The sequence below is a fragment of the Myotis nattereri genome (genome assembly GCF_964212035.1).
Source record: "Myotis nattereri genome assembly, chromosome: 1".
Classification (NCBI taxonomy): Eukaryota; Metazoa; Chordata; class Mammalia; order Chiroptera; family Vespertilionidae; genus Myotis; species Myotis nattereri.
In genome coordinates this window covers 54,831,398-54,850,526 of record NC_138075.1, presented here as the reverse complement: position 1 = coordinate 54,850,526, position 19,129 = coordinate 54,831,398, and the positions used below count along the sequence as shown (strand labels likewise).

Genomic DNA, 19,129 nt, shown 5'->3' with positions numbered 1-19,129 from the left:
AAATACCAGCATTTGAGAAAGCATTTTTAAATTTTTGTTTTTACCAAAAAAAAAAAAGTGTGTCATGTATACAATGTATTGCATTTTTGTTCCTTCATTTAACATATTTTGAAATTAATGCTCTGTCAATACATATACATCAGTCTTTTAAAAGAGCTGATGTGGATTTCACTGTGTGGATGTACCATCATTTACTTAGTGCTTTATTAATGTGGTGCCCGGCTACTTCCTCGCCAACATAACTCTGATTTTATTCAAATACAAGATGATCATGTGTGTCACTTGCCACCCTCAGGGGCTGAATCCTGATTCCTCTAAGCCTCAGGGTAACTCCATTCTCCTCAGGAGGGACCAGGTTAAAAATAAACACATGACACAATTCTGGCCCAAGAGATATAAATCAAAGTTTCCTGGGGGAACTTTTAGGAAAGTTTTAAGACAAATACCAGGGGAAAGACTCTCCTATTTCTGCCTCTGGGCATCATGGAGCGAGGCTATGACGTCTGGAGCTGTTTCAAGCATCTCGTGACCAAGGACAGACAGCCAAGAGAATCCCAGAGAGGCTGGGTCCGACGTGACTCTGTTCAGCTGCTGCAGTCACCACCCTTCCTCTACGTGTGCCTCTGTGATTAGAGATAACAGTGTGCGTATTCTTTAAGACAACATTACCTGCTCCTTCAGATATGTTGCTTGAAGCTGAAAGCATCCCAAATGACACCCGTCCTCGGAGGACCTCGCCTGAATTTCCTAAACTTATTTAGGGAATCCCCTCGATTCCCTTATATTCCCCTGATACTCACTCCCTACACAGGGCTTTTCCTTTCATGATGCCCAGCACACTAGTCATGAGAGAAACTTGTTCACAGGGTCCGCAGCAGACCCGGAGCTTCACTGAGGGTGGGGACTGTAGCCACCTCATTCACCAGCATCAGCAAAGTGCCTGGGGAACCAGCACAGAAAATATCACCCTGACTGACTGTGTGTGTGTGTGTGTGTGTGTGTGTGTGTGTGTGTGTGTAAGTGAATGAGGATAAATATATGGATAAAAAATACTAGAAGGTCACACTATCAGTGGTGGTTTTATGGAGATTAAATTATGGCTGATTTTTATTTCTCTTTATTAAAATATCTATTATGTACAAGTTGCATTGCTTCTGCAACGTAACACACGTATATGTGAACATATACACATTATGTAAATATAATTGGATGAATATGAATACTGCAGATACAAAGCAAGCACAATGGGAATAGAGGGAACGGAGTGGGCTGCCTTTTCACACGTGCACGCAGTAGGCTTAGAGAGTCCATACTATGTACATTACACCTAATGGATAACTTGCCTCCCTCAGTCTCATCGGAGCAACTATAACTGCAGATTTTACTCTACCTTGCTATTGAGCACTAACTTCAATGTAGAGTGTCTCCTGTTTGTCTCTAACAATAACAGTTCTCCAGGAAAACTTTCTTTGAACTTCATGTTTTCTCAGAGATATAAAGGCTTCTTTCAACTTCTGACCACAATTTCCATTTGGCCAAATGCCCAATTACCAAACTTTTGCTGTGGTGTATTATCTCAATAGACATTTTTATGTGAATGCATTCAATTACAATGTTTTGTGCTATGTATAAATAATGATATAAGTGAGGAGGAAAGTCGAGGCCACACATCATCACGTCCTTTGTACAGAAAGTACTAAGTCCCCGGTATTCTCAGTTCTTTATCTAGCTGTGATGAATTAGCACTGATCCACAGGTTACCTATTTATCCTTGCAATAAATTTACAAAATTCTGATTGAAATAAATGTGCCGCCTATGATCCCAGAATAAAGTGATGCTGGCTGGAACACTTGGTAACAGTAAAATTACAGTAAAAGAAACAATGAGCAAAAGGCAGTAGAGTCCCGAGCCTGGTTTAGCCTTTACAAATGGCCTTCTTTCTTATTTTTGTGGTAGCATCTCTAATTCAAAGTAGTACTGACTTTCAAGCATCCTTTCTAATCAGAAATCAAGATAAAAAAGAATGGGAGATTTTTAGTTACAATATTAAATTTTAAAAAATTTTTAATCACAAATTTAATTCCTCTAACAGATAACCATATTTTCTATTTCTTTTCATACTGGTTTTGCTATATTTTTGGCCTTTTTCCATTTTAGCTTATTTAAAATTGTCATTAAATTGTCAATATTACCTTTTTTTTTTTGTCTATAGGATATTCCTCTCATTCTTGATATTAGTCATCTGAGATTTTTTCCACCCTCTCTTATTTGGGCTAGCCATATCATATCAAAGAATCACTTTGGTTTCATTTATTTTGTCTACTTTTTATCCATTTTCCATTTTATTGATTTCCATTCTTATTTCCTTCTCTCTCTCTCTCTCTCTCTCTCTCTCTCTCTCTCTCTCGGTAGATATTTAGATAATTGATTTTTAATCTTTTTTTCTTTTGCATATAAATATATAAAGGTGCAAATTTTTCTCTAAGCATTGAGTTAGCGTATCTCATATTTTGATATGTATGCTTTATCAATCAGTTAAAATGTCTCCTAACTTTTCTTACGGTTTCTTTTTTAAGCTATGGCTTATTTCAAATGTTGCTTAATTTGAAAATATTTGTAGAATTTCCAGATATAGTTGAGTTGTTGAATTCTATTTTAACTCTGTTGTAGTCACAGAACATACTCTGTTGAATCTCAACCTTTTAAAATGTATTCAGACTTGTTTTATGGCACAATATGTGACCTCATCCTGGTGGATATTCCATGGGCATATAAAAATATATAATCTTTAGATATTAGATATAAGGTTCTATACATAACAAATAGGTTAAGTTGATTGATAATGGTTTTCAAAGCTTTTATGTACTTACTTTTTTTTGTCTAGTTGCTTTATCAGTTATTGAGAGAGGGGTAATAAAATCTTCAACTATTCTGGATTTATTTATTCCTCTATTTAGTTCTGTCAATTTTGCTTCATAATTTTGAAGTTCTTTTATTAGGTGTACAAGTTTAGGATTGTATGTCTTCTTGATAAATAAGCCCTTTTATGATAAAGAAATATCCCTCTTTATCTCTGATAATACTGGCATTCTTCATCCTGAAGTCTACTTCATCTAATGTTAATACAACAACATCTGGGTTTTGTTTAGGTTTTCTTAGCTTTGTGTTTGCATGATAAATCTTTTTCTGTAGTTTTCCTTTTAAGCTGTCTGTGTCATTGTACTCAAATTGTATCTTCTGTAAATAGCATATAGCTGAATCTTGCTTTTTTTAAAAAAAAAAGTATTGAGATGGTTGGCTTTACAAGTATCATCCTTCTATTTCTTTCCTATTTTTTAATTAAGTATTTACTGGTGTTATGTTTTACTTCCTTTCTTGGATTCTTACAGATAATTTTGTTTTAATTTCTTAGTAGCTGCTCTAAGGATTATAATATGCATCCTTAAACATCACAATTGTAACAAACAGCCAGAGTTGCGCCACTCAGACCTCTTTCAGATCTCTTGTAAGAGAGCCTGCGTAGTAGATTGACAGCCCCGAGTTGAACCTGCACCTTTGAATCTACCCATTGTGTTCTCCTTGCTTGCTACCAAAGACTGGACACAGTGGGGGTTCAAGAACCCAGCCACTCTTGCCCGACACAGGGCCTCTCTAACAGAAACTTTGCTGGGAAACTTTCCATCAGCCTGAATAAGACTTGCTCAGAATGGCATTACAGGGTACAGCTCTTCCTCTCCAATCCTTTCGCACCTCATCAGGTTAGGGCTGCATCCTGAAGAGGCCTTAACATCATGAGCATCCTCCATCTTTGACCTTCACAGGTGCTTCCCTAATAAACCTCTTGCATAAGTAATCCCATCTCGGTGTCTGTTTCTTACAGGGCCCAAAACCAACACTGATGATATAGGTAGCGGGGTTTTAGGACCAGCCCAAATTCACCTGGAAGGCCAGGAGCTCCCCATCCTGAGCTGAATGCAGGGCACATCAAGTCCCAGGCATAAGGTGATGGCCCAATTGCTAAAGATTTCTCCAGTGGTGTTCTGCGGATCTGTCCTGGTGTGATGTTTAAGGCACTTGAAAGATATGGGGAGAACAATGCCTACAAAAACAATGGAGTTGGCTAGTTACTACTATGCTGTATCGATGACTAACAGGGAGATAATGGGGGCATTCTCGAATCTGACAGAACTGCAGAGCTCACAGACATTTAAATGCTCAGCCACTGCATGTCTACTATGTTCAAGTCAGGGCCCTGGCTGGGAAAACGGGGACCCTGACTCCTATCCCACAGATAGGAGGATTTGGGTGAATACTCCCGAGATTTTAGTTCTGCAGGTCCCTACCCCTCAGAGCTTGCAGAGCAGCCCGTCCCTCTGTAGTAAGAGCTGGCAGTTCCCACACGCAGGAAGCAGGAAGACACTGCCGGGCTTCTCCCCCACAAGGAAAAGAGGTCTCTCCTCGGGAGTTTCTCTACCTTCTCTCCGGCATACCATGGTACCAGCCAGTGTGAAATCCCAGCATAACCCAGCTGGGCCTGACATAGGATAAAAGAGATGATTACATCTGGAAGCAGCTTCAAGAATTAAATGGCATGTACTAGTGGGAGCCCGAGAAATACCCTTGGGACGACAAAGCCTGATCAAAGGGGCAGAAACAGAAGACTGGATAAGCAAGATTTCACTGACTTGGGATTTAATATCCTGTCAAGGACCCCATGAGATGAGGTAAATTTACTGCTAGGGTGGCTCCTAGAAGCCTGAAAAAGTAATGAGCCAACTGGAAATGCCTGTGTTGCCCCAGCAGAGGGGAGGAGGAGGAGTAAAACAGTCGATGAAAGTGGCCAAAAAACAAACACACACACACACACACACACACACACACACACACACACACACACACACGGGGCCCAGTGCACAAAATTCGTGCACCTTGAAAGGAACTGTGGGCTGCAAGGCTGTGGTGGGCATAGGGGCGGGTCCCGGCCTCTCCCACCACAGCCCTGGTCCTGTCTGCCGGCAGCCCCACTCCCGCTGCCACCGCTCCCACACGCTGATGGCACCGGACCTGCTCGCACCCTCTGACAGTTCGGAGCGTCTGGGGCCGGCACCAGCAGTGGGTGCGAGTGGGGCTGGCACTGTCAGTGGGTGCAAGTTGCAGCTGCTGCCCCGATCGCCCCTCAGGCGCAGGGGGAGGTGGAGAAGCCCTCAGGGGTGATTGGGGCCGGCAGCCGCCACTAGCACCCGCTGACAGCACCAAGCGATCGATCGGGGCCAGTGCCGGCAGCAGGTGCAAGCACCCGACAGGACCGCAGCACACGGGAGCAAAGAATTTTCAGTAACCACCAGAGGCTCACCCCTATGACAGTGACCAGCGCCCCACCTTGGTCTGGCACCCCCGCTCACCTGCTCCACCCTCCCACCATAGCCAATGCCCACCATGTTCTGCACTCTGCCACCTGCTGCTGACACCTGTCATGTTCCGGACATGCCCCCTGGTGGTCAACACACGTCATAGCGACTGGTTGTTCCACCATTCGTCTATTCGCATATTAGGGTTTTATATATATCTATAATAATAAAAGTGTAATATGCTAATTAGACTGGACATCCTTCTAGATCAGGGGTGGGCAAACTTTTTGACTCGAGGGCCACAATGGGTTCTTAAACTGGACCGGAGGGCCGGAACAAAAGCATGGATGGAGTGTTTGTGTGAACTAATATAAATTCAAAGTAAACATCATTACATAAAAGGGTACGGTCTTTTCTTTTTTTTTTAGTTTTATTCATTTCAAACGGGCCGGATCCGGCCACGGGCCATAGTTTTCCCACGGCTGTTCTAGATGAAGCTGGGGCTGTGAGGGAAGCCCGGGTCCTGGGTGCCAGAGGGAAGCTGGTGCCAGCAGCCGGGGGAAGGAAGGCCTACTCTTGCACAAATTTTGTGCATCAGGCCTCTAATATATATATATATAAATTACATGAGGCCAAAATACCTATATTTTTGTGCCCAGCGGATACACCATTAACCACAGTCATCAGGCATGTGCTGGTGAGGGGGCAGCAGCATCCCCAAGCAGTGCAGTGGTGGCTCTCTTCTGATGCTAGGGCTCATGGTAGGAGAGAGGGGTCACAGAGCTGGGCTCTATGCAAGTAGCATGCAAACAGATATCCTCCCCTCCTCCAGTAATCGAGGCCAGCCGGTGGCATTTCATTGCCAGAATCAGGGGGCTACAAGCACTCTAACACGACAGATCGGAGGAGCTGTGAAGCAGAGCTGACTGGGCCTGCAGAGTATAGGGAGTGGCATTCCTACCAAAACAGGCAGGTGGCCAATGAAGGCGCTGTGTCACATGTACAATCACAAGAAGACAACAATGGAGAAGTGAATGTTAAGGCAGTTTCCTCATTTTAAAAAGTCACAACCTCTCCTCCAGGCCCCAACCTGAGCCAATATTCTGATCCAAAGCCCACTCACTGAAGACGGTCCCTAGTCCTTAGAAGGAGGACCTTGCGTCACTGCAGGAAGTGTGTATGATATGACTCCTGCCTTCCTCCCCGAAAAGGACTACGGCCATTTATTTGGGTGACGGTGTTATGGGGAAAATGAATACTCAGACATACTGAGGACTGTTGGAAACAAGGTCTGTGTTAACACTTAGAAACCCAAAGCATCACCATGGCTTCCCTTGTAGGATGAGATAATAAATAGAGTCCTGGCTACTGTTCAGCTTACCCAGAGTCCACCGGTTCTGTGGATCCACCCAGTAGTCATTTCCCTGGTTTACAAGTGTAAGATTGGGATTGACATCCTGGAAGCTGGATCTCCTCACTACCACCACCACACTGACTCCATGGCTTGTGGGGTAAGGACTCATAGGGAGAAGGCCACGTGGAAGCCTCTGAAACTGTCCTCCCTCTGGTCAAGACAGTACATCTAAGACAGAAATGACAACAAAAGCACAAGCAACAAAAGAGAACAATAGATAAAGAAGAGAAAAAATAGAACATTTTTAATCAAAATATGAAACTTTTGTGCGTCAAAGGACACGATCAATAACATCAAAGGACAGCCTACAAAATGGGCGAAAATTTTTGCAAAACATGTATCTGACAAGGAACTTCTAATATAGAAAAATAAATAACTACAGCAACTTAGTAACAGAAGGAAAAGTAACCCAATTATAAAACGGGCAAAGGATGTGGACAGACATTTCTCCAAAGAAGACATACAACTGGAAAATAAGCTCATGAAAAAATGCTCAACATCCTTAACCACAGGAAAATGCAAATCAAAACCACAGTTAGATACCACTTCACACCCACAAGGAGGGCTCTAATAAAAACACAGATAAAAACCAGTACTGTCGAACATGTGGAGAACTCTCTGTTGGTGGGAGTGTGATATGGTACAGCTACTTTGGAAAACTGTTCGGCAGCTCCTCATATGATCCAGTAATTCCACATCTAGGTATAAACTTCCCCAAATGAAAATCTATGTCCACACAAAAACTTGTACACAAATGTTATGTGCACAGCACCATTATCCATCATAGTTGAAAAGTGGAAAGAACCCAGATGTCCGTCAGCCGATGCATGGATAAGTATGGTTACCCATACACTGGGCTATTATTTGGCAATAAAAAAGAAAGAAATACTGACACATGTTATAACAGCGGTTCTCAACCGGTGGGTCGCGACCTCCTTGGGGGTTGAACGACCCTTTCACAGGGGGTGCCTAAGACCATCGGAAATGACATATAGAATTACATATTGTTTTTGTGATTAATCACTAAGCTTTAATTATGTTCAGTTTGTAACAATGAAAATACATCCTGCATATCAGATATTTACATTACGATTCATAACAGCAGCAAGATTACAGTTATGAGGTAGCAACGAAAATAATTTTATGGCTGGGGGTCACCACAACATGAGGAACTGTATTAAAGGGTCGCGGCATTAGGAGGGTTGAGAACCACTGTGCTATAACATGATTAAACCCTGAAAGCATTATGCTAAGTGAAAGAAGTCAGACACAAAGGACCACGTATTGTATGATACCATTTATATGAAATGTCCAAAACTGGCAAATCTAAGAGACAGAAAGTAGATCGGTGGTTGTGTGGGAGAGGGGCCGGTGTTGAGGGAAAATGGAGAGTGACAGCTTGTAGTTATGGGGTTTCTTTTTTGAGATGATGAAATGTTCAAAAATTATTTTGGCGATGGTTACACAACTCTGTGAATATACTAAAAAACAATTGTATACTTTGAGCTAGTGAACTGTATGTTCTGTGAACTGTATCTCAATAAAGTTGTTTAAAAAACTAACAAAAATATTGCAACCTCGTGGGAACGTTAGAGTTTGGTACCATCAGAAAAGACCTAAAGGATTCAAGTGTGGCTCCTATAATATGTTCATTTAATCCTCTCGTCTGATCCCTGCAGAAACCAGACAGACCCTGGGGAATGGCTTTACCTGCAAGGTCAACCAAGAAATCGCCCCAGTCGCCTGCTGGTTCCTGGATGCAAGCAGCCCAAAGTGCCCTCACAGCTGCGGTAGGCTGGTTTGATAGGATCCTTGCCATGTCCCTAGAAAGTGTGGGACTGGGACCTCTAACTCAGCAGAACCGAGCAGCAGGGAAGAGAAGCTCATAGTCTTCCACTGGGTCTTTGGCAATGAGTGGGGCCACTTCTGTTCCTACTCCTGTGTTCCTGGTCCCACGTATACTTTCTGCTGCAGACACAGCCTCATATTGAGGTCTCTGGGTTAATGAATAAACTGGCACCCCATTTGTGTAGAGTACTGCCCGCTTATTGGTGCTTCAGTTGTGCCCATTTGTGACGGTGCCAGCCCCAAATCTGGTGAAAGACATGAAACCCAAAGAGAGTACATGCAAAGAAAACCATGTTCCGACACATAATGAAATTGCCGAAATCAAAGAAAAAGAAGAAATCTTGAAAGCCAGAGAAAATGACACATTATGCACTGGGGAACAATGCATTTCTCTTCAGAAATTATGATAACACTATATAATTAAGGTAGTAAAGGAAAAAAGAACAGTCAACTCAGAATTCTGTATTTTTAAAAAATATTCAGGAATGACAGTATATAATAAAGGTATTTGAAGCTGAGGAAAAATAAGATAATTTATTGCCAGCAGACTTGCTCTAAAGAAAATGCTAAAAGAAATTATTTAGGCTAAAGGTAATTGATATCAGAGATAAAGTTAAGACTTCAGAAACAAAGGAAAAGAAACAGAAATAGTAAATATCTGTTCTTTTTTCCTTTACTACCTTAATTATACAGTGTTATCATAATTTCTGATGAGAAATGCATTGTTCCCCAATACATAATGTGTCATTTTCTCCGGCTTTCAAGATTTCTCCTTTTTCTTTGATTTCAGCAATTTCATTATGTGTCGGAACATGGTTTTCTTTGCATGTACTCTGTTTGGGTTTCACTGAACTTCTTTCATCTATAAATGCATGTCCTTCACCAAATTTGGAATTTTTTAGCCATTATTTCTTCAAATTTTTTTTCTAACAGTCTTTTTCCTCCTTTGAGACTTCAAAGATTCAAATATTAGACTCTTTTAATACTATCTACAGGTCCCTCTGGCTCTACTAATTTTTTTCAATATTTGTTTTCTGTTCTTCAAATTAGATCATTTCTATTGATTATTTTCAAGTTCACTGATTCTTTTCACTGTTATCTCTATTTTGTTATTAAGCTCATCTAGTGATTTTTAAAATTTCACAGATTCTGTTCTTAAATTTTAATATTGCTATTTCATTCTTTTCTATAGTTTCTATTTATCTGCTGGGAACATCCATCTTTCCACCAATTATAAAAGTGTTTACCTTTACATCATGGAACATGGTTGTAATAGTTGTAATAGCTGCTTTACAGGATTTTACGGATAATTCCAATGTCTGGGTCATTTTAGGACTCGCATTTATTGACTGTCTTTTCTTTTGAGAATTGGTCAGATTTTCATGGTTTGTTGTATCTTGGTGACATGTTGAATATCACATTTTGAAATTGGATCCTGCTAAAATCCTTAATAGTTTTATAGATGTGTATAACATCAGGTTAAGGACTCTGACAGATACGCATAAGGACACGTTCTCGGGTTAAGGGGCCTCCTGAGGAGCCTGGAGTAACTGCTGACTGGAGTTTGCTCTTTTTTTTTTTTTTAAATATATTTTATTGATTTTTTACAGAGAGGAAGGGAAGAGGGATAGAGAATTAGAAACATCGATGAGAGAGGAACGCTGATCAGCTGCCTCCCGCACACTCCCCACTGGGTATGTGCCCGCAACTAAGGCACATGCCCCTGACCAGAATCGAACCCGGGACCCTTGAGTCCGCAGGGCGACGCCTATCCACTGAGCCAAACCGGCCAGGGCTTGCTCTTACGGTATAGTGAGTCAGTGTGCGGGGGAAGGCAGGAATGTGCATGAATGGTGTAAATGAAGAAATGTATCCACTTCCTGGCAGGCCCTTATTTCCTACCTGGATCAGTCTATTTAATAAATGACTAGAGAGACACAAATATTGATTCATCTTTAAAGGAAAAACATCAAAATATGCTAAATTAGAATAAGACTACCATATAGTCTCTAAATCACAATTAAACTAGAATAAGATAATTCCAAGTTTACAATAATCTTTTACCCCTTCATTACCTTACCTTGAATATATGGTTTTTTTGTAATAAAATAAATGGTCAGGACCATGTCCTCTTGGGAATACCTAGATTTAACTTTAAAATGTTCTAAAAATCTAGACAAACTCTTATAAGATACATTTTCTAATATTATAAGTGAGAACTTATTCTAACCTTTTAAGAAAAAAAAATGTGCTGTTTTGATGAAATAAAATGCATACTTACTTTGAATAATATTTCTTCATTCCATTTTGGATTCAAAGTCTAAAAGACAGTAAAAGTAAACATAGTGTAACTAATTTTTTATATTTTGTCATATAAATTTAAAATAGTATATTTAAATTTTTTTTTGAATCCTGCTAAATCTGACCTTTTTAATGGTTTTCGTCTGCACACTTGTTAAAATTCCATTCATTGGGTCATATAACGTCACTCTCACGTAAGGATCACTGTTAAAATTAAGAAAAAAATTAATTGTTGCTTATTCCCAAACTTAGATTTTCAAACTATTTTAAAACATCACAGAAATTTCCTTGTTAACAATTTCTACAATTATTTTGTATAATTAAAAGGTTTCCTTAGGCAGGGGTAAGTAATTATAGTAATTTGTGCATCTTGTTTAAAAGCTAAGTGAAATACACAAAGAATTAAAGAATTACAAAAAAAAAACCCATTTAGTCCCAATTTAATGATTTGCAATCTTTTTAGATTTAAACATTTTTGTTTAATTTTTTTATTATGTTCTTTTGGGTTAAAATGGTTAATTCACTAATTTTCAAGAACTAGCCCTGCAAGACCTCAGGTCGCTCCAAGTTATCTCGTGGGTATAAACTCTTTTTATAAAATAAAGGCAAAGTGCTTTCAGTTAAAAATAATTATGTCACATAACCTCTTTTACAAAGAATCATGGAGAAGGACACCCTGGCCAGTGTGGTTCGACTGGTTAGAGCATTCTCCCATGAACCAAAGAGTCGTGGGTTTGATTCCTGGTCAGGGCACATACCCAGATTGTGGATTCAATACCCAGTCAGGGCCTGTGCGGGAGGCAACCAATTGATGTTTCTCTCTTTCCCTCTAAAAAAAAAAAAAAAAAAAGTCAGTAAGGAAAAAGACATGGAGAAGGAAAATCAAGATTTTTGTCTCATTTCTGAATTGGCTTTTTTTATGGTATTATTGAAGAGTTGTAAGAACTCTTTATTTATTGTGAATTAAAGGGCCAGGGCTGGCTGCCGGCAGCTGGGGGAAGCCCAGGTGCCAGCAGCCAGAGGGAAACCCAGGTTCTGGGTGCTGGTAGCTGGAGGGAAGCCAGTGCCGGCAGCCAGGGGAAGGAAGGCCTACCCTTGCACAAATTTTGTGCATCAGGTCTCTAGTGAGATAATAAACGTGTGTTCTTTTAACCCCTAGAGTGCCAGGGAGCACAACTGCGCTCCTCCTGCAGTGCCCAGTTCTAAGTCTGCTTTCATTAGTGATGATGATATTGCTAAATATGTCAATTCTTGCTGTGAAGGTGATGATTTTGTGGAAGATATTGATATGTAACTTCATTTACTTGCGATTTATAATTTTTTTCCTAAACTGCTGTAAAATCAGCAAAAATGCCTTGTCAATTTTAGCACAGTTCCTAGGATATTGGTGGGCACTCAAAGGGTTAAGCTGCTAAGTGTGTGGTCATCACAACAGATACATCACTCTGGGGAAGAAAGCACGCTATGCACACAGCCAGAAGCTGCACTGCCTGTGCCCTGGAACCCGGGTCTGGCCCTTGCCCCTCCGTGGTGCCTGAAAGGGGCAAGTGAGGGCTGCCCAGCATTAGCACAAACAAAGAAATAAACAGGAGTGAGGGAACCACGCTTAGGGGACTGCTCCCCGCTTCCTTCCTCCTGGCCTGGGAACCAACAGCACAGGAAAGCAGTCAGCCGCACATAGTCCCTTCCATTTCTGCGATCCCAGGGCTGCCGCTTACCAAAGAGGGGCACGGGGTAGGGTGTTTGCTCATCCCCTTCTCGTGATCCATCTGGGCCTTTATTCATCATCTACTGCCCACAGCCTATTTTATCAATGCCCAGAAGCAGAAATCATAAATTTATCTTATGAGTTGTACCTTTGTTTGTCTAATTTCACAAATTCAGTAACTCAGATATGAAGGAATTTAGTAAACCACCAATTGAAAATATTATTCTACATCGAACAATTTAATAATATTATTTAATGTTTCATCTAATCAACATTCAGAAAAAAATTAGTTAACGAGTACAAATTTTAAAATTGCAACCCAAATTCATATACTAATATACTTACCTAGATCCCAAGATATCCTTCTTGGCAAGGCCTATTCCAGCTATAACTTTCACCCTCACAATTCGAACATTTTCCTGAAAAATAAAAATGTTTATTTTATTTTCATTTACTTTATAACTTATCTAAGACACATACCTTTAAATATATATATATACATCAAATACAGTAACCAGGCTGGCCGGCGTGGCTCGGTGGTTGCATGTTGACCTATGAACCAGGAAGTTCAGGTTCAATTCCCAGTCAGAGCACATGCCCAGGTTGTCCCCTCAATCTCTATTATGGGGTGTGCAGAAAGTAGCCGATCAATGATTCTCTCTCATGATTGATGTTTCTATCTCTCTCTCCCTCTCTGAAATCAATAAACATATATTTTAAAAAATACAGTAATCAGGTTATTAAAATTAATTGGAGGAATTTTTCCCAAAAATTAATTTGAGCCCTGGCCAGTGTGGTTGGAGCATTGCCCCAGGCACCAAAGAGTCGTGGATTCGATTCCTGGTTAGGGGCAGTTACGTGGTTTGCAGGTTCAATCAACAGCCCCCAGGCAGGGTGCATGTGGGAGGCAACCCATCAATGTGTCTCTCTCACATTGATGTTTCTCTCTTTCTCCCCCTCCCTCGCATTCAATCTCTCTTTAAAAAACTCAATGGAAAGAGTATCCTTGGGTGAGGATTAACAACAACAACAACAAAAATTAATTTGATTAAAAGCTATACAAGAAAAAATGAAAACCATGTGTTATTTGTAGATGATTTGATTATCCACTAAGAAAAGCCAGAAAAAAATAGTCAAATTATTACATTAAGAATTTATCATTGTTTTCAAGAAAATCTGTAGCTGTTATTAAGACTAATATGAATTTATCACTGTTGCTATGAATACAATAACACAAATCAAGAGTTCATAATCATTTTTAATAACTATTTTAAGACGGTAATTATTTTTATAATCCCATTCAATAGATTATATGTTAAATAAAACTATACTATACTGCTACTATATTAAATTTATTAATAATCATAAAATACTATGATGAGGTTTTATATAATAACATCTTAGTTTTAAGATAAACATATTGAAATAGTTAGGAATAAAGTATAATAAGTCTGCAACATACTCAAATGGCTCAACAAATAAGAGGTAAAAATGAGTGTGAGTGTGTGTGTGTGTGTGAGTGTGTGTGAGTGTGAGTGTGTGTGAGTGTGTGTGAGTGTGTGTGTGTGAGGGTGTGTGTGTGTGAGTGTGTGTGTATGTGTGTGTGTGAGTATGTGTGTGTGTGAGTGTGTGTGTGTGTGTGTGTGTGTGTGTAAACACAGGGAATAAGCAAAATACTAGCAATGCAACGGGTATATAGGCTCTTTGTCCTTTGGATGTGAAACTGTTCAAAATTAAAAGGTGGGTAAGAAAATATTATAACACAGAATACGTATTTTTAAAAATTTCCAAGTAAGTGAACTGTTGGACACAGAAGTAAACTTAATAAAAAGATTTTAAAACTCTATGGATAAAATTTTTAAAACTACTGAAGAACATAAAGAAAACAAATTTAAGAGTTCACTATGTTCATAGATGAAAATAATATTGTGTGTTTTCACAAAAGTAACCTATAAGCTGAATTCAATTTCAACTCTTCCCCCTTGGATTTTTTTCATGGATCTTAAAGGATTTGGAAATTCAGAGGAAAAAGTAAAAATGAGCAAAGAATAAACAATAATATTCAATCACTATCTTATACTGCATATAAAAATAAATTCCAGACTCATTCAAGTCTAAAAGTGAAAAAGAAAACTTCAAAAATTTTATAAAAAGGAAAATACAAGCTCCAAAACTCAAATCAGGAAGAATAAAAAAACCTGAATAGGCTGATAACTACCGAAGAAATTGAAGCAGTGATCAAAAATCTTCCAGCAAACAAAAGCCCTGGTCTGGACGGCTTTACAGGGGAGTTCTACCAAGCATTCAAAGAATAACTAAAACCTATCCTCCTCAGACTATTCCAAAAAATTCAAGAGGAAGGCACACTTCCAAGCTCTTTCTATGAAGCCAGCATTACCCTAATCCCAAAACCAGATAAGGACACCACAAGAGAGAGAGAGAGAGAGAGAGAGAGAGAGAGAGAGAGAGAGAGAGAGAGAGAGAGAGAGAGAGAGAACACTAACTACAGGCCAATATCCTTGATGAACATAGATGCTAAAATCCTCAACAAAATCCTAGCAAATCGAATCTAGCATTACATTAGAAAGATCACACACCATGACCAAGTGGGACTTATTCCGGGGATGCAAGGATGGTACAATATCCGCAAATCAATAAATGTGATACCTCACATAAACAAATTGAGAGACAAAAATCACATAATCATATCAATTGATGCAGAAAAAGCATTTGCCAAAATCCAACACCCTTTCTTTTTAAATATATTTTATTGATTTTTTTACAGAGAGGAAGGGAGAGAGATAGAGAGTCAGAAACATCGATGAGAGAGAAACATCAACCAGCCGCCTCCTGCACATCCCCCACCGGGGATGTGCCCGCAACCCAGGTACATGCCCTTGACCGGAATCGAACCCGGGACCCTTGAGTCCGCAGGCCGACGCTCTATCCACTGAGCCAAACCGGTTTCGGCCAACACCCTTTCTTGATAAAAACTCTGAGTAAAGTGGGAATAGAGGGATCATACCTCAACATAATAAAAGCCTTATATGGCAAACCTACAGCCAACATCATATTCAATGGGAAAAAACTAAACTCATTTCCCCTAAGAATGGGAACAAGACTGATGCCCACGCTCACTACTCCTGTTCAATATAGTACTGGAAGTGCTAGCCATAGCAATCAGACAAGAAGAAATAAAAGGTATCCAAATAACAAAAGAAGAATTAAAACTGTCCTTATTCACAGATAACATGATACTATACATAGAAAACCTCAAATACTCCATCAAAAAACTACTAGACGTAATAAATGAATTCAGCAAAGTAGCAGGATACAAAATTAACACCCAGAAATCTATGGCCCTTTTATACACCAATAATGAAATCATAGAAAGAGAAATGAAAAAAATAATCCCATTTACCATTGCACCAAAAAAATTAAGATACCTAGGAATAAACTTAACCAAGGACATAAAAGACCTGTACTAGGAAAACTACAGGACATTGAATAAAAGTGGTAGAGGAAGACATAAACAAATGGAAGAATATACCATGTTTATTGACTGATAGAATCAACATCTTTAAAATGTCCATGCTACCCAAAGCAATCTACAGATTCAAGGCAATCCCCATTAAAATACCAATGGCATATTTCAAAGATCTAGAACAAACTCTTGAAAAATTCACCTAGAATAAAAAAGGACCCCGAATAGCCAGAGCAATCCTGAGAAAGAAAACAAAGCTGGAGGGATCACAATACCAGATATCAAGCTATTTTACCAAGTCACGGTTCTCAAAACTGCCTGGTACTGGCACAAGGACATATAGTCAATGGAACAGAACAGAGAACCCAGAAATCAACCCAAGCCATTATGTTCAATTAATATTTGACAAAGGAGGCAAGAGCATACAACGGAGTTAAGACAGTCTCTTCAATAAATGGTGCTGGGAAATTTGGTCAGATACATGCAAAAAATGAAACTAGACCACCAACTTACACCATACACAAAAACAAACTCAAAATGGCTAAAGAACTTAAATGTAAGACAGGAAACCATAAAAATCCTACAAAACTCCATAGGCAGCAAAATAGCGGACATATATCATAGCAATATCTTTACCGACACAGCTCCTAGACCTAGGGCAATGAATACTGGGAAAATAAACAAATGGGACTACATCAAAATAAAAAGCTTCTGCACAGCAAAAGAAACCATCAACAAAACAACAAGAAAGAACATATTTGCCAATGTTATCTTCGATAAGGGTTTAATCTCCAAAATTTGCAGAGAACTCATACAACTTAACAAAAGGAAGATAAACGATCCAATCAAAAAATGGGCAAAGGACCTAAATAGACACTTTTCAAAAGAGGACATACAGAAGGCGAGAGACATATGAAAACATGCGCTAAGTCACTAATCATCCGAGAGATGCAAATCAAAACAACAATGAGATACCATCTCACACCTGTCAGAATGGCTATCATCAACAAATCAACAAACGACAAGTGCTGGAGAGGATGTGGAGAAAAAGGAACCTTCCTGCACTGCTGGTGGGAATGCAGACTGGTGCAGCCACTGTGGAGAACAGTACTGAGTTTCCTCAAAAACTTAAAAATGGAACTCCCATTTTTGACCCAGTGATCCCACTTCTAGGAATATATCCCAAGAAACCATAAACACCAATCAGAAAGGATATGTGTACCCCTATGTTCATAGCAGCACAATTTACAATAGCTAAGATTTGGAAAGAACCTAAGTGCCCATCAGCAATGAGTGGATAAAAAACTGTGGTACATCTACACAATGGAATACTATGCCGCTATAAAAAAGAAAGAACTTTTACCATTTGCAACAGCATGGATGGAACTGGAGAGCATTATGCTAAGCGAAATAAGCCAGTCGGAGAAAGATAAAAATCACATGATCACACTCATATGTGGGATATAATAATCAACATAATTTGACGAACAGAATAGATCCAGAGATAAATGGCAGGGGAGGGGGGTTAGAGAACAACCAAGAGACTTGTATGCATGCATATTAGCATAACCAATGGACACACACACTGGGGTGGTGGGGGCTTGCCCGGGATGGGAATGGCTGTGGAGGGCGGCGGGGGTCTATTGAGAAAAAAGGAGACATATGTAAAATTTTAGGCAATAAATAAATTTTAAAAAATAATAAAACTAAATTAAAAAAATAAAAAGGATGCATATTTGAACTGAAAAAAAAAATTTTTTTTTATAGAAACTGAAGAAGCCCAGCCAGCCTGCCTCAGTGGTTGGGCATCAAGCTATGAACCAGGAGGTCATGGTTCAATTCCTGGTCAGGGCACATGCCCAGGTTGCAGGCTTGATCCTTAGTGGGGGCATGCAGGAGGCAGTCAATCAATGATTCTTTCTCACCATTGATGTTTCTATCTCCTCTCCCTTCTTTTCTGAAATCAATAAAAATATATTTTTAAAAAGAGAAACTGAAGAATATTTCTGACATTGGGGTAGGGAAGAATTTTTAAAACTACAAACCCTATTGAGAAAAACTGTTAGATTTTACATCAAAATTATATACCTTTTGTATGATAAAAGATGCCATGAGCAAAATGAAAAGTCACAGGGACAAACAGGGTGAAAATATCTAAAATATGTACCGTTGACAAATTACGATTATCTGGAAAATATAAACAATTTCCAGTAAGTGAAATATAAATAACCTAATACAAGAAGTCAAAGAGAATGGCCAATAAACACGTGAAAAGATCCTCAATCTCACCAGTCATCAGAAGTGTAAACTGAAGAGTCATTTTAAAGAGATATTTGGGAATATTTACTAAAGTTCTAAATCAGTAACCTAGGAATTCTACTTTTAGATATATCCCCTAGATAAACACTTATTCATGTATTCAAGGACATCGGCACAAGAGTATCCACAGTAGCATTTATAAGATTAAAAAAAAAACAACGAAATAAATGTTGCCCAACATATATCTGCCTTACTGATTCGATTCTAAAATGATCCCACCTCAAATAGTGATATTCCCTTCTGGGAAGTGGTCTGGATGGGAGAAAATATAGGTTGTCCCAAAAAATGTATACGCACACTTTGAATAATTATAGTGTTTATTAAAATACATTTCATTTTCAAAACTGAACTATCAGCTGTTCAAGTATATATACACTTTGGGTGGGACACCCTGTATACATATCATATAGCATTTATTTCAACCTTCTTCCATTTCTAAATGTTTACAACCACCCTCATTCCTGAAGCTTTCACAGAAATAATATGATAATTGAAATAATCTATGAGCTCCCAAACTCAGATGATAACTTTAGATAGCACAAAAATCCTTAGCTAGAGATGTCAGATAAAATATAACTTTCTCTATCCCTGATTAAAACTAAATACTTTGCTGATCTTATAAAAAGGGCAGTCGCTAGGTATCAGAAATACAGAATTGAAAACCAGAAAGGGAAATGTAAACTGAAATTTCAGTTTTCTATGGGGA

At 39.2% G+C, this 19,129-nt stretch overlaps 1 protein-coding gene across 1 annotated transcript in view; it reads right to left on the bottom strand.

Annotated features, from left to right (window-relative positions):
• Positions 1-19,129, bottom strand: part of NEDD4 (NEDD4 E3 ubiquitin protein ligase) — a 116,297-nt gene that overhangs the window by 82,415 nt on the left and 14,753 nt on the right. The window contains exons 2-4 of the mRNA XM_081093161.1: positions 12,966-13,039; positions 11,038-11,116; positions 10,893-10,931 (exon numbers count right to left, since the gene is read on the bottom strand). Coding sequence (XP_080949287.1) covers positions 10,893-10,931; positions 11,038-11,116; positions 12,966-13,039 — 192 coding nt within the window. The remainder of the gene's footprint in view (positions 1-10,892; positions 10,932-11,037; positions 11,117-12,965; positions 13,040-19,129) is intronic.